Source organism: Lagenorhynchus albirostris, chromosome 21 (genome assembly GCF_949774975.1).
Source record: "Lagenorhynchus albirostris chromosome 21, mLagAlb1.1, whole genome shotgun sequence".
In the NCBI taxonomy this organism is placed as follows: Eukaryota; Metazoa; Chordata; class Mammalia; order Artiodactyla; family Delphinidae; genus Lagenorhynchus; species Lagenorhynchus albirostris.
The window spans coordinates 4619157-4644982 of NC_083115.1; the positions used below are offsets into that span (position 1 = coordinate 4619157).

At 35.3% G+C, this 25826-nt stretch overlaps 1 protein-coding gene across 1 annotated transcript in view; it reads right to left on the minus strand.

Moving 5' to 3' along the window:
- The window catches only part of ADAM18 (ADAM metallopeptidase domain 18), a 130694-nt gene that overhangs the window by 715 nt on the left and 104153 nt on the right, over positions 1–25826 (minus strand). Inside the window, exons 17-20 of the mRNA XM_060136316.1 lie at positions 22945–23031; positions 22115–22226; positions 7033–7192; positions 5732–5782 (exon numbers count right to left, since the gene is read on the minus strand). Coding sequence (XP_059992299.1) covers positions 5732–5782; positions 7033–7192; positions 22115–22226; positions 22945–23031 — 410 coding nt within the window. The remainder of the gene's footprint in view (positions 1–5731; positions 5783–7032; positions 7193–22114; positions 22227–22944; positions 23032–25826) is intronic.

A 25826-nucleotide genomic window follows, 5' to 3' on the forward strand; every position in this document is an offset into this window, starting at 1 on the left:
GAGAGTCAAGGCAAGATTTGGGTATCCCAAGCTCTCCGGACTAAAAAGAATCTTATTGTCATTAAAATCGAAAATAATCCATCAGAATTATGAATGATGAAAACAGTTAAGCATAAAATAGAGTCAAATGTTTGTTGTAAACCTCAGCACAAAACTGAAAATGATAAAGTGTTTTTGGAACCAAGAAAATAATGTTTAAAAAACAGGAATTTATTAACATTAGGCTAGGTCTAAACTCCCAACTTACATAACAAAAAAAATCAGTGGAGCGAGAGAGATGGGAAAAGGTAAACGTACACTAAGCATCCCTCATACTAAAGGAAGTCTCAACAATGCCTCTAATCCCTTACTTTTATATTACATATTTTTCTTTCTATTACATACTCATTTAAGAAACAGCTTATTACTAAGTGACACAGTGGAAAATAAAGAAAATTCAATACAATAGTGAAAAAGTAAAATTTAAGATAAACTAGAAAGCACATCACTCAAATGTACAAATGACTAAAAATAACTTATGAAGGTTACAACCTGACACAAATGGATTGGTGGTCATCATTACAATCAGGTAATTTGGCAGTAGATATCAAAAAGCAAGAGTGAAAATATTATATTTATGCTTTGATCAAGCTCTCTTCTAGGGATTTACCCTGAGGCTATAATTTATATAGCCTTTAGTTTATTATTTAGACTATTATAATTTATATAATAATATAAGGATGTTTATTACAGGGTGTTCATAATACAGAAAAACTGGAAGTAGTTTACATATTCATAATAATGGATTTTTTAAATGTTATTTTTCTTTTTTTTTTTTTTGCGCGGTACGCGGGCCTCTCACTGTTGTGGCCTCTCCCGTTGCGGAGCACAGGCTCTGGACGCGCAGGCTCAGCGGCCATGGCTCACGAGCCCAGCCGCTCCGTGGCATGTGGGATCTTCCCAGACCAGGGCACGAACCCGTGTCCCCTGCATCGGCAGGTGGACTCTCAACCACTGCGCCACCAGGGAAGCCCTATGTTTATTCTTTAGAAAAAAATTTTAAGAATATATACATCTATATTGTTAATGGAACTTTTCTTTGGGTATTGTGATTATGAGAAATTTATCTTTAATTCATATACCTACCAAGGTATTTTAGATATTTTAATAAATACTTGATAATCATTAAAAATCAGAAAGATGCTTTCTGAAAATAAAAAGATCTAAATTTTAACTAATTGTTAGTTCTAAAGTTTACCTGGTTATCCCTACTTTCTTTTCATATGAATTTCAGAATCTTTTTCTCAATTTTTCCTACCCTTTTATATAAAAAATAGTGAATTTATGTTAAATATACAGAAGCTTACCTATATACAGATTATTGATATTTGAAAAGAAAAGAATAAGATTTAAAGTTAAAAGTATAAAAACAGAAGTAAAGACAAGCAGATTCAAATTAAATGGAAAAGGAAAAAAATATTTTAGGTAATTAGACTCAAAATTTATGGAAAATCTCCTTTGCAAAATTCTAGGAAATAAAAGTTTAGTTATAATATAAAGTAAATATAAAATGTAAGCATGATAGTTTTAAAAATGAAAATTGTAAACAACTGAAACCTGATAACTTTAGAAGATGCTAAACTGCTGAACTGTAATAAAAGTATTAAAGTGATAAAATATATGCTCCTGCCTGCAGTGTGTGAGAGTCCTTGTTGCTTGATATTCTAACCAACACTTGAGGTTGCCTGTTCTTTTAATTTTAGCCACTCTTATAGGTGTGTAGGGGACACTCGTTTTTACTTTAATTTGTCTCTTTCTGATGATTAGTGATGTTGAGCAATTTTTCATGTTTTGAGCTCCTTTGATATCATCTTTTGTGAAGCGTCTTTTCAAATATTTTGCCTATTAGGCTTTCCCGTGTTTTGTTACTGGTTTACAGGGATTCTGTATATATTCTGAGTATGAGTTCTTTATTGGAAATATGTATTACAGACATCTTCTCCCACATTGTGGCTTCCCTTTTCCCTTTCATAAGGGTGTCTTTTGTGAAGCAAAACTTCCTCAAGGTTTAAAAATTTTATTCTACTGTGCTTAAGAACACTTAAATGAGATCTACTCTCTTAACAAAAATTTAAGCATACATTTTTAACAATAGGGACAACGTTGTACAGCAGATCTCTAGATTTTGCACAATTGAGACTTCATTCTCATTGATTAGCAACATCCCACTTTACTGTCATCCCAGCCTGAAGCAACAACCATTCTATTCTCAGTTCTACGAGCTTCACTATTTGAGATAGCTTAAGTGGAATCATGCAGTTATTTGTCCTTCTGTGACTGGCTTATTTCACTCAGCATAATGTCCTCAAGGTTCATCTATGTTGTCATAAATGCAGGATTTCCTTCTTTTTAATGGCTGAACAACATTCCATTATATGTATATACCACATTTTCTTTATCCATTCATCCAATGATGGACATTTAGCTTGTATTCACATCTTGGCTATTGTAAGTGGTGCTGCAATGAACACGAAAATGCTAATACTGCTTTGAGATCCTGATTTCAATTCTTCCGGAAAAATATCCAGAAGTAGGATTGCTGGGTCATACAGTAGTTCTATTTTTAATTTTTTGAGGAATCTCCAATAGTTTTGCACAGTGGCCACAATATCTTGCATTCCCATCAACATTGTACAATGATTCCAATTTCTCCACATCCTTGCCAACACTTGTTGACTTTTGTGGGTTTTTTTTTTTTATAATAGCCATTCTAACAGGTGATACCTCATATGGTTTTTGTTTTTTTTTTTTTTTTTTTTTTGCGGTATGCGGGCTTCTCACTGTTGTGACCTCTCCCGTTGCGGAGCGCAGGCTCAGTGGCCAGGGCTCACGGGCCCAGCCGCTCTGCCGCATGTGGGATCTTCCCGGACCGGGGCACGAACCCGTGTCCCCTGCACCGGCAGGCGGACTCTCAACCACTGCGCCACCAGGGAAGCCCCCTCATATGGTTTTGATTTGAATTTCCCTGATGATTAGTGATCTGAGCTATCTTTTCCTATATCTGTTGGCCCTAAGTATGGTATTTTGGGAGAAGCATCTATTCAAGTCTTTAGCCCATTTTAAAATCAGGTTTTATTTTCTTTTTTGTATTAATGGTAGGAGTACCTTATGTGTTTTGGTTATTAACCCTTTTTCTGATACATGGTTTAAAAATATTTTATCCCATTCCATAGGTTGCTCTTTCACTCTATTAAATGTTTCCCTTGCTGTGCGGAAGCCTTTTTAGTTTGATGGAGCCCCACTTGTCTATTTTTTGCTTTTGTTGCCTGTACTTTTGATATCAACCCAAAAATTCATTGTGAAGACCAATGATATGAAGTTTTCCCCCTATGTTTTCTTCTAGGAGTTTTACACTTTGGGGTCACTTTTAATCCACTTTGAGTTGATTTTTGTGTATGATGTAAGGGTTCAATTTCATTCTTTTGCATGTGGCTATCCAGTTTTCCCACCAACATGTCCCACTGCATATTCTTAGTACCCTTTCAAAGGTCATTTGACCATCTATGTGGGGATTGAATCCTGGGCTCTCTATTCTGTTCCATTGGTCTTTATCTGTCTTTATAACAGTACCATACTGTTTTGATTACAGTAGATTTGCAATATATTTTAAAATCAGGATGTATGATGCGTCCAGCTTTGTTCTTTCTCAAAATGTTTTGGCTATTGAGGGTCCTTTGTGGTTCCACATAAATTTTAGAATTTTTTTAATATCTCTGTGAAAAATGTCACTGGAATTTTGAGAGGGGTTTCATTGAATTTGTAGATACCTTTGAGTGGTATGGATATTTTAACAATATTAATTGTTTCAGCCCATGAACACAGGATGTCTTTCCATTTCTTTCACTGCTTTCTTGTAGTTATCAGTACACAAGTCTTTCACATTCTTAGTTAAGTTTATTTGTAAGTATTTTATTTTTTGATCCAATTATCTATGGGATTGTTTTCTGAACTTCATTTTAAGATAGCTTATTTTTAGTATATAGAAATGTAACTGATTATTGTACAATGATCTTGGAGCCAGCAGCTTTATTAATCTTGTTTATTAGTTCTAATAATTTTTTGTGGAATCTTTAGGGTTTTTTATGTGTAAGAACATGACATCTGAAAACAAAAACAACTTCACTTCTTCCTTTCTGATGTAGATGTCTTTTGTCACCTAATTGCTCTGGCTAATACTTCCAGTACTAGGTTGAATACATATGGTGCCAGTGGGCATTCTTACCTTGTCCCTGATGTTAGAGGAAATGCTTCAACGTTTTCAGTTTGACTATGATATTAGCTGTTAGCTTCTCATATATGGCCTTTATCATGCTGTAAATTCCTTCTATTCTTAATTTGTGGAAAGAATATATCATAAGAACATTTTGAATTTTGTCAAACGTTTTTTCTGTATCTATTGAGACGATTTTGTCATTTTCATTCGTCATTTTGTTAATGTGGTGGGTGTATCACATTGACTGATTTTCATATGTCGAACCATCCTTGCACTCCCATGATGTCACTTTCTCATGGTGCATGATCCTTTTCATGTGCTGTTGAATTTGCTTTGCTAGTAGTTTGTTGAGAATTTTTGCATCTATATTCATCACAGATATTAGCTTGTAGTTTCCTTTTTCTGTAGTGTCCTTATCAATTTTGGTATCAGAGTAATGCTGGCCTCATAAAATGAGTGTTACCTCCTTTTCTACTTTTTGGAAGAATTTTAGAAATATTGGCTTTAATCCATCTTTAAATGTTTGGCAGAATTCACCAGTAAAGCCAATCTGTCCTGGGCTTTTCTTTGTTGGGAGGGTTTTAGTTACTGGTTCAATCTCCTTAACTAGTTTTTAATCTGCTCACTTTCTATTTCTTCATGATTTAATCTTGACAGGTTGTATGTTTCCAGGAATGTATTCATTTCTTTTTGGTTCTTCAGTTTCTTAGCATACAAATATTCACAGTAATCTTTCATGAACTATAAACTATAAAAAGATTATTTGTATAGTATCATTTGTAATGTCTCCCCTCTTATTTCTGGTTTTATTTATATTAGTCTTCTCTCTTTTTGTGTTAGATGGTCTAGCTAAAGGTTTCTTTCTTTTTTCAAAAAACATGCTTACTTTTGTTGATGTTTAAAATTGCTTTTTTCTTCTTCATTTTGTTCATATCTCCTCTGACCTTTACTATTTCCTTCCTTTCACTTACTTTGGGCTTAGTTTGTTCTTTTCTTCATTCCTTGATGTGTAAAGTTCGGTTGTTATTTGGGATCTTAAGACAGTAAAATGAATGAAAACTCCAAGGCTCTATCTTATTAGCAATAATTTTTTTCTGAGATAATATTATAACTATAAGCACATCTGACATTTTTATAATATCAGTCCTCTTATTATGTGGCAGTAAAATGTCATCAACATATAAGTGCTGCTTACCAAACCTCAAAAAAAAAAAAAAAGAATCCTAAAACTTATGTGGTCATAAATGTTAGTGTGGGTGCACAAAAATCACTCCTTTGGTGTAGGTCAGGGAGGAGAGGTTGAGACATAATGAAATCAAGTTTTATTGTTTAGCATTATAAAATCACCTACAATGGGAACCACAAAGAATATTATTAACAAATGTTTTGGTTTCAAGCTAACAATTTTTAAGTGCTCCTTCAATAATGATCAAAAGGTATGATGCCAAATGGTTAATCAATCACTCGTTCTACACTCACCTTACACTGAGTGACAACTTGCTGTTACTGCTGCTTTCTTCCGACACAGACCTATAACATCGATAAAGTTTATTTTAAATAAGTGGGGGAATTTAAAAATGTTGAACAATTAAGTGACTATTTGAACAAAAAATGTTCTTCAAAGAAACAGAGTGATTCACTACATAAAATGTCTCCTTCCAGCAAAATAAAATAAAACTGGTACCATCTCAATATTAGAACAAACGCCATCAGCCACCTTGCTTTGTTGACAAAATCCTCACATCCTCATTTCACATTTACTCAATTTTACAGATAGGCCCCCTGATTCTATGATATCACTAACTCCTCAGGCCAAATTAAACCAAAACCATAAAGTAGCAGTCAAAAATTTCAGTTAATTTTTCCATATATTTCTACAGATTTCTTTCATCCTCTCGTAACATACTCAGATCTTCTCTTCATATCACTTCTTGGAAGGTAAAACTAGAGGTAAATACCTCTCTGGAAGAATACAGTAAATTATGACTAAGGGGCTCAATAATGATGTTTAAATAGTTGTGTAACTGATTACAGATAATATGGTGATTTCATTTATTAATTTGGTGTACCCAAAAGTTTATGATACATTGGAAAGCTATTATCTCACATTTTGTAGAGTTATAGAGAATAATTTTAAGAACATAAAGATTAAATCCCTTGCTCAAAATATCATAGTTAGCAAGATATGTAAGATTTAGGAGTTGAAACCAGGTTTTCTGAGGCTAAATATAATTTTCTCCCCACTCCATGATGCTTCCTCCTGTCTCCTAACCTGATTAGTATGAATTACACATGTAATTTCTAGCTGAGAAATGACTGGACAAATCAGCAATAATCAGGAAAATAAATATTATGCAGGCAGGTTCATAGGTATTATATCTAGTTGAGTGGGCTGTTCTGATAAAGTTATTTACCACTGGTCTGAGGATCTATATCTTAAAATTTTATTTATTTATTTACTTTTTAAATGCAGTGTTATTTATTCTCATGAAGCTCATGGACAATTTGACTATTTAGACAGAATCAGTGGATTAAGAGGACGAATAAACCTCCACAATACCCTTGGCACCCATATCTCCTCCTCAAGTGATACTGGTGGTAAAATGAATGGTTTTAGTAATGAGTAAAACCAAAGAAAACATGAAAACACCAAGCTAGTTTGAAATGTATCCCTGGGCCATACTCATATTGTTTTACCTACAGTTTTAGCTTATTCCTGATGAAACCTGACTACTTTTTGCTTGACTTATTTAATTTAATAAGAATTAAAATATGTATACCTCTCACTTTCAGGTTCTCCTCTGTAGCATAGCTCCCTTATTTTACTCTGGTTTATTATAATAGCAATAATAATGATGGACACAGGTAGAGAAGTGTAGAAAATCAGTTGAAATCTGTGTTTTGGATGACTGAGAGATCTCTGCAGCAATAACTTTTTACCTAGAATGGAAAGCATCCATTTCAAATTATGTCAGAGATTTTATTAACCAAATCAAAAGGTGGAGGGGTATCATTACCAACAATATTCCCCAAAACTAAAAATTTCATTCACATAGACTGTGAATATAATAAAATCTGAAAACCTAAACTAATATATAAAATGGGCTGTTACTAGCGCTTTACTGATGTTTTTGAGTTTTCAAACTTCCACCCAATGGTGATTTCCTTGATTGAAGGTAGTAATGTTCTTTCATGGACCACATATTTAATACTTGCAAATATTTCTTCAATTCTGTTCTGATACAGGGTTTCCGAGGCTCAAACATGTATATCACAAAGAATATTGGATTGTACCTGTATTTGAGAATTAAATCTGGGGTATCTGGCATTTAATTTCTCTTACATTACTACAATTTTTTTCCTAAAAATTAAAAATCAGTAGACTCTAAACTTAAGTTCGTTAATCAAATATGCAGCAATAGGAAATTGTTAAAATGGCTCTAGAATTATTTTATAGAATGCATGGCTAAGCTTGGCTTTGACCCACTTCTGACTGACTAGTGCTAATATCTACATTTTCCTCATCTGTTCCTGTAGATTCTCAGCTGACATCTGCATTCACCTTTCCGGATTCATAACGTATCGAGTTCTGCTTTCTCCACAATTTGTTGGTATGCTTCCTTTTATTTGATATGAACTGTGACTCTATCACTTCGCCGCACTGGAGGAGCTGACGGTCAGAAGAGCAACTCCGCAGCTACAGTGTGGATGACCGCTGAGGCTCAAAATACTTCTCCTACTACTGTCCCAGCACTTCTCCCTTTTCCCCCATGTGTTTGTTTTAAGCAAGTTCAAGGTAGGAGCAACATTTTCTTTTTCAGTCAGCTTTGTGCATGCGCTTGGGGCTCCCAGTATCTTCGAGACAAAGATTACGTGATATTTGTAATTAGAAAACAAGTGAATCAGATGAAGAGATCAGCCTCTCTGGCCATATACTGCAGATTGATTCTCAGCTATGTGTATAGTCTTCCGGGTAATCAGTGATACCACATGGGTTATTTGAAAATGAATGTAATATATGCCCAGGTGGCCTTGGAAGTCTAAGTAGGAAAAACTGGTCTCACTTCTTTCGCTTATACTGTCTAGTTTTAACAAGCACTACTTATTTATACCAGCCAACAAAGAATATTTTCTACTAATTCTCCTCTCAGTTTGGTGACCTTCATTAAGTTAATTACTCGGAATCTCCATTTCCCATTGGTTAAACTAGTCCCCAGTAATCTGCCTCAAGGCTTCTACCTCCTTCTAAAGATGCCTCAGGGAATCATCCAGTCATTTAACTATTGTTCATGGTTTTTCACCTCCTTCCTTTTATGACCCCAAAGTGTCTTAGCCTTTATGACTCAAGCGTTTAACTGTCATATCAAACTCCCCAAAACATAGATCTTACCCATACCAAACTTCATGGGTAAATATCAGGTATAGAAATAAAAGATTTTTCCCTGGAGGAGCCAGCATGCATCAGCGGCAGCTCCCAAAGCTTCCCTATCCTCCACCCTGTGCCACATTCAGATTGATTACAGAAAACACAGATGGAGAGCTTTGTGTAAAGTAGACACAAGATTGCTCATAAATAGTCATTTCACTTTTGCACTGTTAGTTACACAGTTTACATGATTACCAAGTTTCTCCAGCCAGCTATTCCACCATAAGTCCAGGTTTACTTAGAATAATCTATATATACGGATAAGTATATCCTGCCAAAAACATTTTATAGAGAGGGACTCCTGTTATCTTTCTCTAGCAAACACTGTTCATATATGTAACAGTTAATTTTATGCATCCGTTTGACAGGGCCACGATGACCTCAGATATTTGGTCAAATATTATTCTGGGTGTTTCTATGGGGTGTTTTCAAATGAGATTAACATTCAAATCAGTAGACTGAGTAAAGCAGTAGCTTTCTTTAACGTGGGTGGGCCTCATCCTGGAGGCCTTTATAAAACAAAAACACTGACCCTCCAGTGGATATGGGAAGATCCTTCCTGCCTGAGGTACCCAAACTGAGACATCAGCTTTCCTGACCTTCAGGCCTGCTGCCCTTCACACAAAAATTGCACCATTGGCTCTCCTGGAGCTGCAGTTTACTGACTCACTGTGCACATCTTGGGATTTGTCAGCCTCCGTAATCACATGAGCCAATCAGTTCCTTCTAAAACATCTCTCTCTCTCTCTCTCTCTCTCCATACTACTGATCCTGTTTCTCTGGAGAATTTTGATTTTGGTACCAAGAAGCAGGGTGTTGTTATAATAAATACCTAAATATGTGGAAATGGCTTTGGGACTCGTAATGGGTAGTGGCTAGAGGAATTTTGAGGCACATTTTAGAAAACTCCTAGATTAATCTGAAGAGACTGTTGGTAGAAACATGGACGGTGAAAGCAACTCTGGTGAGGGCTCAGGGAGAAAAGAGGAGAGCAGAAGAGAAAGCCTACATCTTCTTAGAGAGTAAAAAGATAATCATGAACAGAATGGTGGTAGAAATATTTACATGAAAGTTGTTTCTGGTGAGATTTTAGACAGAAAAGGAAAATGATTAAGAAAAGGCAACTCCTGCTGTAAAGTGGCAAAAAACTTGGCTAAATTGTAACCTCGTGTTTTATGGAAGATAGAACTTGTGAGCCATGAAACTGGATAATAGCTGAGAAGATTTCTAAGTGAAATGTTGAAGATGTAGTCTGGGTACTCCTGACTGCTTATAGTAATACGTGAGAGAAGGAGATAAATTGAAGAAGTAAGCGTTACACAGGGAGGTACCAGAACTTAAAGATTTGGAGAATTCTCAGTCTATCCATATTGCAAAAAATGGGAAAACATGTTTTAGAGAGAACATACCAAAAGTGTGGATGGAAAAATCATCTGATAAAGAGACTGTGCATGTGAACCACCTCAGGAATAAGGATGAGATTACACCAGCAGAAACATTGCTGGGCCAAGCTCCCCCGCCCAGCGGTTGAGAGGGGCAGGGCCACTCCAAAGAGCAGTATGGATGGGGCCTCTCTCCACAGCTGAAGGAGTAGGGTAGCCTCTACTGCAGGCTCTGGGGTTATGCTGCTACCCCAATGGGCCTGGAGGGCAGAAAATCAAACCTAAGAGGATTATCTTCCAACCTTAAAATCGAATTGAATTTGCCTTGCTAGGTTTTATTTGTATTTACTGGGATCTGTCACCCCTTTCTTCTTCCCAATTTCTCCCTTTAGGAACAAGAATGTCTATCCTATGCCTGTCTCACCTTTGTTTTTTGGAAGCACATAACTTGTCTGATTTCACACGTTCATAAATGGCGAAGAATTTTCCCTCAAGACGAATCATACCTCAAGTCTCACCCATTCCTGATGTAGATGATATTTAGAAGAGACGTTGTATTTGGAATTTATACTGAAACGGGTTAAGACTTTTGGAGCTACTGAGATGGGGTGGACATATTCTGCATAAAAGGAGGACATGAATTTGGGGAGCCATACGATGGAATGTTATGGACTGAATAGTGTTCCCCCAAATTCATATGCTGATTTGAATCCCTAAACCCCAGTGTGATGGTATTTGGAGATGAGGCCTTTGGGAGGTAATTAGGGTTGAGATCATAAGGGTGGGGTCCTAATCTGATGGAACTGATGTTCTTATAAGAGGAGGGGGAGACACCAGAGAGCTTTCTCTCTCCACACACACAGAGGACTCAGCAAGAAGGCAGCCATATGCAAGCCAGGAAGAGAGCTCTCACCAGAAACCGAATTTGCCAGCACCTCGATCATGGGTTCCCAGCCTCCACAGCTGTGAGAGAATAAATTTCTATTGTTTAAGACACCCAGTCTGTAGCATTTTGTTATGGCAACCAAGCAGACTAATAGTGTATTTTCATGAAAGAATGGATGAGGTCATTTATTCCCTAGGCCATCCATTGAAGGGAGAACTAGCTGTGGAACACCAAACAAGTGATTACCAGTGGACAGTGGGAAGGGGGGAGGGGAAAGGGATTAAAAGGTATAAACTTCTATGTAGAAAATAAGCTACAAGGTTATATTTGTGCAGCACAGGGAATAGAGCCAATATCCTAATAACATTAAATGGACTATAATCTATAAAAACTTTGACTCACTATGCTGTAAACGTGAAACTAATACATTGTAAATTGACTGTACTTCAAAAAAAACACTTTCCTTCCTAGCGATATTCATTACCTAATAGTCTAGAGAACTTCAGACTAGAAGACAAGATGGTTTAGTATTAGGAAATCTTCAAAGGCAATATAAGACAATATAATCAGTTCAATAGATGCCTTACACATATCTAATAAAGCCCAAAATACATTCCTGATTTTAAATAAAATTGGGAGAGATAAATATTTTCTCAACAAGATAAATATTGAATCAAAAGGAGCAGCCTTTTCATGAGACAATATTAGAAGTATTCCTAAGAAGTAATGATAGCCTCTTTCATGATGATTTCCTGTTATTCTGAATGGATTACCCAATACAATTATGAAATGAGAGAGAGATAAGGTGAAATTAACTGAAGAAGAGGAAAGAAAGGAAAATTATTATTAAAAAGGTGTGGCAAAATTATTAACTTCAGTTCATATCATTTAAAAAATATCAACCCCCTAAAAAAATCAACTAAAAGCCTTTTGAAAATGATGATAGTCCATTGATAAAATGTACACACAAAAAATCAGGTTTCCTATAAAAAGTAGCAATTTAAAATACAACAGATCGGGCTTCCCTGGTGGCGCAGTGGTTGAGAGTCCGTCTGCCAATGCAGGGGACACGGGTTCGTGCCCCGGTCCGGGAAGATCCCATATGCCACGGAGTGGCTGGGCCCGTGATCCATGTGCTCCGCAACGGGAGAGGCCCGCATACCGCAAAAAAAAAAAAAAAAAAAAAAAAAAAAGATAATAAAATACAACAGATCTTCCGATAACAACATTCAACAAAATGATGATATTCTTAAAAATTAAACTGGCAATTTTTGATCCATAGATCCTGATATACCCATAGAGAGATCAAAACCACAATGAGTTATCACTTTACACTCATTAGGTTGGTTACTATAAAAAGAAAAGTTGGTGAGGATATGGAGAAATTAGAAAACTCATTGATGAGAATGTAAAATGATTCAGCCTCTATGAAAAAGAGTTTGGTGGTTCCTCAGAAAGTTAAATATAGGATTACTATATTATCCAGCAATTCCACATTTAGGTATATACTCAAAGTATTGAAAGCATGGACTCAAACAGATATTTGTACACCCACATTCACAGCATCATTATCCACAATAGTCAAAATGCGGAAGTAAGCCAGGTATCCATCAACAGATCAATGGATAAACCAAATGTGATATATACATGCAACTGAATATTATATGGTCTTAAAATCGAACGAAATTTTGACATGCTACAACATGGGTGGACTTTGAAGACATTATGTTAAATGAAACAAACCATAAATAAAAGGACAAATAATGTATAATTCCACTTCTATAAGGTATGTGAAAGTGGTCAAATTCATAGAAACAGAAAGTAGAATGGTGGCCTCCAGGGGTTGAGGAAGAGAGGAATGGGGGATTATCGTTTCATGAATATAGAGTTCCAGTTCTGCAAGATGAAAGAGTTCTGGAGATGGATGGTGGGTTTACAACAGTGTACACCAATATATTTAATGTCACTGATCCATACATTTAATAATGGTTAAAATGGTAAATTTTATGTTATGCATGTTTAACAATTAAACATATACATATAAAAATGTATGTGTGTTAGAAAAGGTCAAAAATATCACTAGAAGTGATTGTCAAGGGTAATGAAAGAAAAATATGCAGAATAATTATAAATTTCCTACAACCATAAGATAATTGGGAAGCCTCATGAAATTAAAGAAATGCGAGTGGAAATTTTTTTACTGTTGGCTTGTCATAGATTTAAAAGGTTGATAATAACACCTGAAAAATCAATAATAATATATAATATTAGCAGTGGTTAACTTCTGGGGTTAAGATTATATAAAAATTATTAAAAGAAAAATTATAATATAAGATTAAATAAACTTGATGTATAAATTTTATATACCAAGTAGACAAGTTAACAAAAATATATGAGGATTTAGATTCTAGAATATGCAAACAAGTAAGTCATACACACAACCACATATATATTTAATTATATTTAATTATGTACATATGTTATATCTTTGTATGTAATGCTGTAAAAACAGATTACACATTCTTTGAAAATATCCATGAAATATTAACAAAAGACAATAAGATACTGGTTACAAATAAGGCCAGGATAAATTCCATAATTTGAGGTTTTTCCAGGCCATATACTGTTAACATAAGTCAGTGATATTCAAAATAAATAAAATGAGGATATAAAGCAAACTTGGATTCCTTGGGATCACCTTGCCTCTCAAACTCTTTATGCCCCCAAATGCATTCAGCATCACAAGGGCGTCTCCCACATGGAGTCCAGGCCCATCAGCAGCCCAGGGTTTCCTTGACTGGGTACAGGGCCCCAAGGAGATAATTTGGGCACAGAACAGGCAGTCAGCTGGCATACCAGCCCAGGGCTTTCGGGGTAGACCTACAGGCCCCAGAATAGAGGGGATGAATACAGCCTACGGCAGCTGACTAAAAGAAACTAGTTGTATTGGAAGGTTTCCTCTGAGCCCAGGCTCAGGTGCAACCACAGTACTGCCATTTGGACCTAAAGTGGCCTAGGGTAACTAACCATGACTGTTGGCATGGCACTGTTCCAAGTGTTGTCAGGAAAGCCTTATATACCGGGGCATCCATTAACAGGATGGGAAATTTTCTGATTTTTAGAAACTGGCTTGGAAGTTTGGAAGCACAAAACAAAATTCATACAGAAGCTTAAAAAAAATACCCAGGAACTAAAAGCAACATTGTTTTGGTGTCAAGTGAATATAGCATAGATTATCTGCAGTTGCTGTTGCTGTTTTTAACTCTGACTACTGATGTTCACTCTGAGTGATGTGACTTAAGTGTGCAACCTAAGGGTATTGAAATCATTAATGTGAACAGTACATCTTTGACTTAGTCTGTGGATTAACTGTTGTGCTTTGTGTCAAGATAGCACTAATTTTTCATATTGTCAATATTGTGATCTTTTCTAAGAGCTCAGATAATAAAAATCAGAATGACGACAATACTAACACCAGCATGACCCAGACATCACTGAACAAGAAGGCTAAATGACTGTTCCTAGTGACAGATGGAGGAACGTATACAACTAGATTAGATATGTAAGTAACCAAAACATAGCATATTGTACAACATGCCAAAAATAATTTGGACCTAGAAATAAACCATGCATATATGGTCAATTAACATATAACAAAGGAGCCAAAAATATACAATCTAGAAAGGATAGTCTCTTCAATAAATTGTGTTGGGAAAACTGAACAGCTACATGTAAAAGAGTGAAACTGGACCACTATCTTACACAACACATAAAAATTAACTCAAAATGGATTAAAGAGTTGAATGTAAGACCTGAAACCATAAAACTCCTAGAAGAAAATATAGGCAGTAAACTCCTTGACTTTAATCTTGGTGATGATTTTTTGAATCTGACACCAAAAGCAAAGGCAACTAAAGCAAAAATCAACAAGTAGCAAAACATCAAATGTAAAAGCTATTTCACAGCAAAGGAAACTAGCAACAAAATGAAAAGACAACCTAGTGAATGGGAAAATATATTTGCAAATCATACATCTGATAAGTGGTTAATATCCAAAATATACAAAGATGTCATACAACTTAAGAGCAAAACAAAAAAAAATCCAATTAAAAAGTGGGCAGAAGATTTGAATAGACATTTTTCCAAAGAAGACATCCAAATAGCCAACAGGTATATGATAAGATGCTCAACGTCACAAATCATTGGGTAAATTCAAATCAAAACCACAATGAGATATTACCTCACACCTGTCAGAATGGCTATTCTCAAAAAGATAAGAAATAACAAGTGTTGGTGAGGATGTAGAGAAAAGGAAACCCTCATGCAGTGTTGGTTGGAATGTAAATTGGGTTAGCCACTATGGAATACAGCATGCATGTTCCTCAAAAAATTTAAGAATATAACTACCATATGATCCAGCAATTCGACTTCTGGGTATATACCCAAAGGAAATGAAAACACTAACTTAAAAAGATACGTATACCTCCATGGTCATTGCAGCAGTATTTACAGCAGCCAAGATATGGAAACAATCATCCATCATCCTGACCAAAAATGTGATATATGTATATATATATAAAATGAAATATTATTCAGCCATAAAAAGAATAAAATCTTGGCATTTGCAAGAACATGGATGAGCCTCAAGGCTCATATATTTCATTATGCTAAATGAAATAAGTCAGACAGAGAAAAACAAATACCATATGATCTTACTTACATGTAGAATCTAAAAAACAAAACAAAACAAAAAACAAGCTCATAGATACAGAGAACAGATTGGTGGTTGCCACACATTGGGGTGGGGAATGAGCAAATTGGCTGAAGGGGGTCAAAAGGTACAAACTTCCACTTACAAAATAAATACATCATGAGGATTTAATGTACATCACGGTGACTGTAGTAAATAATACAGTATTTTACAGTTTGTTTCTTATAGTTGATTTCTAATCTCATAGCACTGTGGTCAAAAAAGATGCTTGATATGATTTAAATTTTCTTAAATTTACTGAGGCTTACTTTGTGGCCCAAGATGTGATCTATCCTGGGAATACTCCATGTGCACATGAAAACAGTGTGTATTCTGCTGTTTTCAGATAGAATGATATATAGATATCAATTAAGTCCATAGGATCTAATGTATCATTTAAGGCCTGTATTTCCTTATTGATTTTCTGCCTGGATGATCTGTTCATTGGTGTAAGTGGGGTGTTAATGTCCCCCACTATTATTGTGTTACTATCAATTTCTCCTCTTATATCTGTTAACATTTGTCTTATATATTGAGATGTTCCTGTGTTGGGTGCATATATATTTACAATTGTTATGTCTTCTTAGATTTATCCCTTGATCATTGTGTACTGTCCTTCTTTGTCTCTTATAACAGTCTTTATTATAAAGTCTATTTTGTCTGATATGAGTATTGCCACTCCAGCTTTTTTTTGATTTCCATTTTCATGGAATAACTTTTTCCATCTCCTCACTTCCATCTGTATGTGTCTTTAGATCTGAAGTGGGTCTCTTGTAGACTGCATATATATAGGTCTTGTTTTTCTATCCAATCAGCCAGTCTCTGTCTTTTGGTTGGAGGATTTAATCCATTTACATTTAAGGTAATTATCAATATATATGTTTTTATTGCCATTTTCTTAATTGTTTTGGGGTTTTTTGGTCTTTTTCTTCCCTTCCTCTTTTGTTCTCTTCTCTTGTGATTTGATAACTAACTTTACTGTTGTGTTTGGATCCCTTATTCTTTTTGTGCGTGTATCTACTGTAGATCTTCAGTTTAGGGTTGCCATGAGGTTTTGATATAGCAGTGTATATATAAACAAGATTGTTCTAAGTTGCCAGTCTTTTAATTTCAAATGCATTCCCAATATCCTGCATTTGTACTATCTTCTCACAATTGCCGGTTTTGATATATTTGTGTGCAGATTATTTCCTACCTTTACTATATATTTGCCTTTACTGGTGAGCTTTTCCATTCATATATTTCTTGTTTCTTGTTGTGGCCTTTTCTTTTCCACCTAGAAAATTCCTTTAGCATTTATTGCAAAGCTGGTCTGGTAGTGCTGAATTCTCTTAGCTTTGGCTTGTCTGTAAAGCTTTTGATTTCTCTGTCAAATCTGAATGAGAGCCCTGCTGGGTGGAGTATTCTTGGTTGCAGGTTCTTCCCTTTCACTTTAAATATATCATGCCACTCCTTTCTGGCCTGTAGAGTTTCTGCTGAAAAATCAGCTGATAACCTTATGCAAATTCCCTTGCATTTTATTTGTTGCTTTTCCCTTGTTGCTTTTTATATTTCCTCTGTCTTTTATTTTTATCAATTTGACTACTATGTGTCTCAGTATGTTTCTCCTTGGGTTCATCCTGCCTGAGAGTCTGCGCTTCCTGACTTGGGTGACTGTTTCCTTTCCCACGTTAGGGAATTTTTCAGCTATTATATCTTCAAATATTTTCTCAGGTCCTTTCTCTCTCTCTTCTCCTCTGGGACTGCTATAATGAGATGTCTTTAATGTTGTCCCAGAGGTCTCTTAGACTCTCCTCATTTCTTTTCATTCTTTTTTCTTTATTCTGTTCCCTGGCAGTGATTTCCACCATTCTGTCTTCCAGGTAACTTATCCGTTCTTCTGCTACATTTATTCTGCTATTGATTCCTTCTAGTGTATTTTTCATTCCAGTTATTTTACTGTTCATCTCTGTTAGTCTGTTCTTTAGATTTTCTAGCTCATCGTTAACCATTTCTTGTATCTTCCCAGTCTGTGCCTCCATTCTTTTTCCAAGATTTTAGATCATATTTACTGTCATTACTCTGAATTCTTTTTTGAGTAGATTGCCTATCTCCACTTCACTTACTTGTTCTTCTGGGGTTTTATCTTGTTCCTTGCTCTGGGATATATTCCTCTGCCATCTCATTTTGTCTAACTTTCTGTGATTGTGGTTTCTGTTCCACAGGCTGCAGGGCTGTCATTATTCTTGCTTCTGCTGTCTGCCCCCTGGTGGATGATGCTGGTCTAAGGGACTTGTGCCAGCTTCCTGATGGGAGGGCCTGGTTCCTGCCCACTGGTGGGTGGAACTGGGTCTTGTCCCTATGGTGGGCAGGGCCATGTCAAGGGGTGTGTTTAGTGGGAAGCTGTGGGCTCAGGAAGACTTTAGGCAACCTGTTCACTGATAGGTGGGGTTATGCTCCCATCCTGCTTGTTGTTTGGCACGAGGCATCCCCGCACTGGAGCCTATAGGCAGTTAGGTGGGGCCAGGTCTTGGTGAGAAAATGGCAGCCTCCAGCAGGGCTCATGCCAATGAGTACGCCCCAGAACTACTGCCACCAGTGTCTTTGTCCCTGCAGTGGGCCACAACCACCCCCAGCCTGCGCAGGAGACCCTCCAATACCAGCAGGTTGGTCTGGTCCAGGCTCTTATGAGGTCACTGCTTTTTCCCTGGGACCTGGTGCATACAAGACCTTGTGTATGCCCTCCAAGAGTGGAGGTTCTGTTTCCCCAAGTCCTGTGGAATTACTGTGATCAAACCCCGCTGACCTTCAGAGCCAGATGCTCAGAGGGCTCCTCCTACCAATGACAGACCCCTAGGCTGGGGAGCCTGACATGGGGCTCATAACTTTTACTCCTTTGGGAGAACCTCTGTGATATAATTATTTTCCAGTTTGTGGGTTGCCCACCCGATGGGTATGGGATTTGATTTTACCACTACTGTGCCCCTCCTACCATCTTGTTGTGGCTTTTCCTTTATATTTGGATATAGGGTATCCTTTTTGGTAGGTTCCAGTATTTTTCTGTTGATGATTGTTCAGCAGTTAGTTGTGATTCTGGTGTTTTTGTGAGAGAGGGTGAGGTAACTAACGTCTTTCTACCCAGCCATCTTTTCTCTGCCTCCTTTTTTTTCCCTTTGTGCTTAGTCTTGTTTCACTCCCTCATAAGGTGTCGAGTGCAGAGGCTTTGCACCCAACACTTCAAACCAGAGTGCCCAGTGTGAAACGGCTGTGCCGACATCTCCGCTTAGTGTGCAGAAGCATTCAATAATACAGTGTTGCTTATTTAAAAGTTGCTAAGAGATTAGAACTTAAAAGTTCTCAACACAAGAAAAAAAAATTTGTAACTATGCATGGTGACAGCTGTTACCTAGACTCATTACAGTGATTATTCTCCAAGGTATACAATATCAAATCACTATGTTGTACACCTGAAACTAATGTAATGTTATACATCAGTTATATCTCAATTAAAAATATTTGGATTTGGGTATGGTGGAGAAGGAGCTGTGAAAGCTACATATGGAGATGGAATCTCAAATGTCTGCAGTGAGACAAGCAAGTATTTCTAAGTCAATCATATTTTTCTGTTTCCTAAATGAAAAAAACAAATTGTCTTCCCAAAAGATAGCAATGTTCAAATAAAAATAGCTACCACTGAATTAGTTTGGGTACACCACAAGAACAAAAATGTTTTATCTATTCATTCAGTTTCTTGATTGCTCTACAAAACTGAGTGAAATTACATTTCCAGATTCATAGATTGCAACTAAAATGCCCAACGGGAGAAAAAAGAGTTATTTTGATAACATCTGTTGACTCCTCACAGTGAAGTAATGATTCTGTCACATTTTACCAAGTGAATGTGGCAGCAAAATATTGCCCCCAGCTCTTAGGTAATTTGGTTTCCAGAACAGAGTTTCAAATAGGCTTCTGAATTTCTATGAAAATTTTAATAAAACCATATAAAACAAAAAGATTTTTGCTATCTTGCTCAAATACAAACTAGACTTTGCTCATCTATATGTGTAGTTAGCAGACAGGGCAAATGTAAATTTTTGCAAGTTCCGTTCAGTCTATAATTTTCTTAATGAAGAAAAGAAAAAGATCTCACTTGCCAAATGTCCTGTACACCTGGTACACAACACCAAAAGGAGTGTGATTTGTTTTCCTGTGATATAAAGGCTTTCATAATGAAAGTTTCAGTCAGTTTCAGTTTCCTCAAAACGCATAAGCACTTACCAAGAATTTTTTTTTTAACTTCACAAAATGGAAAGAAATTGCTTCCTTAAACAAGTGTAGAAGACGACTGTACTCCTTACTGACCATAAAAGATATGTTAAAATATTTAAGATGTAAAATCTTATTTTTAAAAGTTTGGACAAGAAGAATGTACTTCTCTAATTTTGAAATTCATAGAGGATGAGAATAGGAAAAAAAGTGTGTAGTGAAGCAGAAATTTATGTGCTATTTCTCCAAAACAATCTGATGACCTGTGAAGGGGCCATCAGGATTATAGAAAAGGATGCACTGACTGCACCTGGGTAGTTCTATGATTTGCACAGGTTGTGACAACTCATACAATGAAAAAATGACTCATATTTTTGGAAATAAGACTGCTTCAGAACTCAAAAAAATGTAACCAGAAATGGGTAAGCAAGTTAAGAAGGAACTTCTCAGTTCCTTTATTAAAACTGTAATTTATGTGGAATTCAACTTAGATTTCACTAATTAAGATTACTTCTGTGCTTTAAAGCATGCTCCCTGAGAAAGAGAGATTTAACACATGACATCCAATGTGCTCTGGAGTGTATAAATATGATGGGCCTTATAGACATGGACAGCCTATAAGATGAATTTAAATATGCAAAGGAGCTGATTGACAGAGAGGTGGCCTACTAAAATAAGCCTGTAGAAACAAAGAGAATGAGTTTTGAAGAGCTGCAAAATAATATTTCCAAGCCTGAAAACCTGCTGTATCTAGTAAATAAGACCCAAGTATCCCATGCTCAAATGCTTTTGTCAAGATACTTAGCTTAATGCCACCATGATGGACTGACAGCAGAATTCAGTAAATGTGGGTTTGTTAAAACAGAGCTTCAAGTCAAAATGAATTTTACATTTGATTCTATTCCATTTTGCTACTACTTAAAAGAAGAATGTCTTATAGGCTGCAAGCAGTTCAGAAAAGTATAACTGGAAAATGAAACCAAAAATCAAAAATATGTCCGACTGTATTATGGCACAGAAGGAAGCATGTCAATGCTATTTTCATTAAATATGAGCATATCTTTAATCATTCCTATCATATTTATATTCTTTCTCCTTTCTAGAAGTCCTATGTTTATGTATCTTAAGAATAAACAATAAGATAACCATGCAAAATTTAAATATCTAGTAAAGAATTTTTAAAAAGAGGTAAAATAAATTGCTGTATCAGAGGTTACATTATAAAATATTCTCATTATAAAGCATTGCTGTTTTTGCTCACATATTTTATTTTTTAATTGGTTGTTCTATAAACTACTATTGATCAGCACTGTTTACTAGTTCTATTGCTATTTCACTTAAATAATAGCAATTTATGTAACAAAAGTACACAGTATAGAATAATATACAATTTCAAATAAATGCCTATTCTTTCAACATATTTATGTGAAAATAATAATATACGTGTAGTTGTATATGTTAAATGATTATGTTTATTTTTTGGTCTGATACACAGTCTGATACAGCTGTGTTTTAGCTGTCTGAAAAGTTACTCACCCTACTAATAGTCAAGCTACACATAAGTCTGCCCAGGAGTTCACCATTTAATTGCCCCAAAAGAAAAAGGGTTTGTAAAGGTAGACAGACCTCCTCTTCTCCCAGGTTAGTTTAGGTGGGCTCCAATAACCTTCTGGAACCAGGGACTATCCCCCACCTGTTCCCAGTCTCATCCAGGCCTGCTTGATCTCAAAATACTACTCAGGAACCCTAGAGGGGATATCCTAAAGGGAAATTTCTAAAGATGAGATTGTAGCCCCTAAAATGCAGGAGAAAGGAGTACCCTTGAAAGATTCTGGTGGCATTAATATTACAATGACTACTAACATCATTTAAAACTAGGAATATATGAGACAATACAAAGTGAATAATCTAAATTAACTAATCAAATTATATGCACAGGAATTTCTACTTTTAAAATTTCCTACCACTAGTTACACTTTTTGTTAGACAATGTCAGTGTTGATATATAAAGAAGAGTTCAAACTTAACTGTCTTAGAGTCTTTTAAAATCTTACAAGTAAAGTAAAACCGTATTTGTTGACATTAGTTGCTTTGCAATGTGACTTGGAACGTACAACCGTAATTTATTGTCTTACATATTGTCTTTGATTAATAAAGTTTTAAAGACACTAACCAACTTTCCTCCTGTGTCCATCATCAATACTTCCAAAATCTTTTGCCATCGGCTTGCAACGAGGAGGAGCAAACCCCATTCTACAATGGCAATGGTTAAAATTGTTGCAGACCTAGAATAATCAGAAAATAGAACAATTTTTATGTACAAAGATGGCTTTCAATAGAGGCCAATTAATATTCTACACGTACTCAACAGAGAATTTATTCCAGAGAATTTATCCATTCCAGAGAATTTACCTTAAATAGACAAATTCAACAAATTTTCTCTTGACATTTCCCATACTGTAGAAAGTATATCTGGCTTCTGTTGCCAAATCAATTTTTGCCAAATAAATTCTTTTGCCAAATAAATTCTTTCAACTCTCCCCACAGCCAGACCAAACTACTGTCAATCACCAGTAACATGCCTCTAATTATCATTTACTTCCTAGCTTCACAGAACAGCCCAGACACTAAATTAATGAGCAAGACCAGCAAGAAAATCCTAATGACCTTTATTTACCATTTCCTGCCTTCTCTCTGTAAAAATAAGATCATTTTGGTTAGATGGTAACACATAGTGCTTACAGCACATCCAGCCCACATATTTACCAAACATCTTATACATCCAGAATCATCTTAAATGTTTCTACTTTATCTTCTCTAATAAACAGTTTGGCAAGATTTCTCAAGAAGATAAGATTGAAGTTATAATGTACAAACTGTTAAATGACACCAAGCAGCATGAAAGTGATCAAAAAAATTATTCCAATGATTTCTTTAAATCTCCAAACTGTTTACTGAATTGTTCAAAGCATGTTGCTTAAAATGAAAACTGAAATTACTTACTCCATTTGAATTACAATCCCTGGAAGAACTGCAGCTCTGAAAATTGACATGGTATTTAAGCTCTACACACTTAAATCCCAGACAATACTGAAAGAAAGCAAAAGAAGTAAAAAACAAATTCAGTCAAACCATCAGATTGTGTGCATAGATAATATATAAGAAAAAATTCAAGAAAATTCAAGAATTTGTATTACCAAGAATTGGCATAAAAATCCAAAACATAAAGTAATAATTGTGACTGCATTGAAATAAATGTGAAATAAGCTATATGCTTTCAGATTGTAAATGTATAGTCTTATATAAGAAGTTGAAACTTTTATTTTCTTACCATCTAGCACCAGAAGTCCTCTTAGAAAGAGAAATATCTGGAAAAATAATTTGATTAGTCCCTTCAGTTCAATAATTATCTGAGAAGCATTTAAAAAATACACGGGCCTGGGTACCTCCTGAGACTGTTATATTAAAATCTCTGGGGCCAGGGGCCAGGTGATTATCATGTGCAGTCAGGGTTAAGAAGCATCGAGTAGGAGGCTGAGGTACTAAAATCATTGGTATGAGGAGCAAAGGAAGGTAAATTACTATTCCATATGGGGAAAAAAATGAGAAGCAAGGATAACAGGTAGTTATATGAGGTAATAGGACAATGAGAGACTCCCATGGGTGAGATGGCTAAAAGGCCTTCTAAGAAAAGGAATGTTTAATGTGTGAATTACATTGTCCTAATTTATGGCATTAAATTGTGTGACCTTTCCCAATTATACAAAATTTTTCAGTAAACTCAATACTTTACGAAAGAGTTTTGTTCTTTGGTGAGTTGTGTCTTTGGATCATAATAACAGGGTATGCAGAAAGAAGAGGATCAGAATTCTGAAATAGAGATTTGAGCCAATATCATTTACATTTCAAGGGGAGAGAGATCTCAGGTCTTATTTGTATCTATATGTTTCCAAATGAGCAAGATGTGACAGATACTTGGATTATTTTCTTGCACTATTACCAAAGAGCATTATATAAAAATAAATTTGAATTGAGCAAGCAAACCTTGAGACTTTCTCTCAAAAGAAATGTAAATTTATTTAATTTTCCAGAGTAGCTCTTGGGATTAATAATTTCTAGGATTCATTAGAACATTAAATGGTTGTTAGATATATTGTTTGTTTATAGGATATTAGAACATTCTAAAACATTCTAAAATTATAGTATGCTATATTATTAACTGTTAATACTGTTCTCTTGTTCTTATGTATAACATAAGTGATAACTATAATATGTTACAGCAGAATATAATATTGTAAAAATAGTATTCAATTTAATTAAAACATTCATCTACCAATCAGAAAAAAATCAGAGTTGATTATAAGAAGTTAAAATCAGTGTAACTTTGAAGGTTCTATTGAAACAATGAATACAATTCAAGAAAGTTGTTGCAAAAACATTCCAAAGGAGGAAAAATGCTTGATCATATAATAACTTACTCACCCCAAACTAGTATTCACATGAGATCTTCAAATGTTAGCTAAAAATTACTCCCTATAGTGCATGCAAGAGCACTTGATTACATATTGCCGAACATAAAAAAATGAGCTGTATAAAAATTACTTAAAAGTAATGTTGCTGTTAAAAAGAGGTGTGGAGGTCATTAAAAACAAATATTGCTGGAATATTGCTAATATACCTGTTAAAAATTGTCCACACTTGTAAACAGAGAAAATTGGAGAACCACATTTCTTTTCAATGTCATTTCTGAACATTCATTAAAGGACCCATCTAAGGTAAACCTAAAGGTTATTTAATTATTTAAGGAATGTACTTTGTATAACTTGCTAGTCAGTACTGATAAGAGCCTAGATTTTGTGAACTTATATGTTAACATAGTTTTTGTCTGGCCGGTATGTAAATGAGTTTTGTCTGATTGAAATGATAACCCGAAATTACGGTTTTTATTACTCTATAGGACATTAGCAGATTTTACTTCGAACCTAACAACTGTATTTCAACATTCTTTCACCTAATGCCTCTAAAGTAGGGTGATTCCCAAGTGGCATCAAAAATTTAACTTGGCTGATTCTCCATTTCTCTGAGTTTCTTTCTTCTCATTTTGGTTTTTTGTTGCTTTGTTTTTGTTTCTGATTCTTGACCAAGTCAGTAAGTCTGCTCATGATGTGTATATATTTGTGAGTGCTTGTATATATGCATATACACATGTGTATACACATACAATTTTGCTTAGTTTATATATTACAGAATGGCTATACCTTTGGGTTGTATTAACTTGTTCATTTTTGTCACTTTAAAAAGAAAATGAGTGTGACTGTAAGGGATTGTATTAGGTGTGTATGAGTTTTTAGGCTGCTAACTAGCTTCTGTATGAGAGGCAGAAATAAATTATCTACCTTTACATCTTTCTGAAATATAAATTAATTGGTTTAAAAATTATAATTACTACAATTAGGACATGCCAGTAGCAATAATGGCAGAAGACAATTATGTCTCAGGATAATAGGATGTGTAATTGCTTCTCAAAAGACAAAACTGTTTTATCCTAATGCTATATCTGGTTGTTTCAGAATATGAAAGAGGACAGTGAATGTCAAGGCTTGAATGAATATGGAAAATTATAGACATTTTGTGCAAGGTAACCTTGGTTTTGTTGATAATACCTATGCACAAGAAAATAATGATTCTGAAAAAAATTTAGCAACAATTGTTCAATTTTGGTGGGGTCATTCATAAGATAATTTAACAAATATCCTTGTGAATACCGTAAAGCCTCATACTATATTGATGCAAAATTAGAATTTGGGTTTTTAAAAATTGTATACATGGAAATTGCTTGTGAAGTATTCAGTTTGCTCTTTACAGTGGTAGTCCAAGGTTTTTGT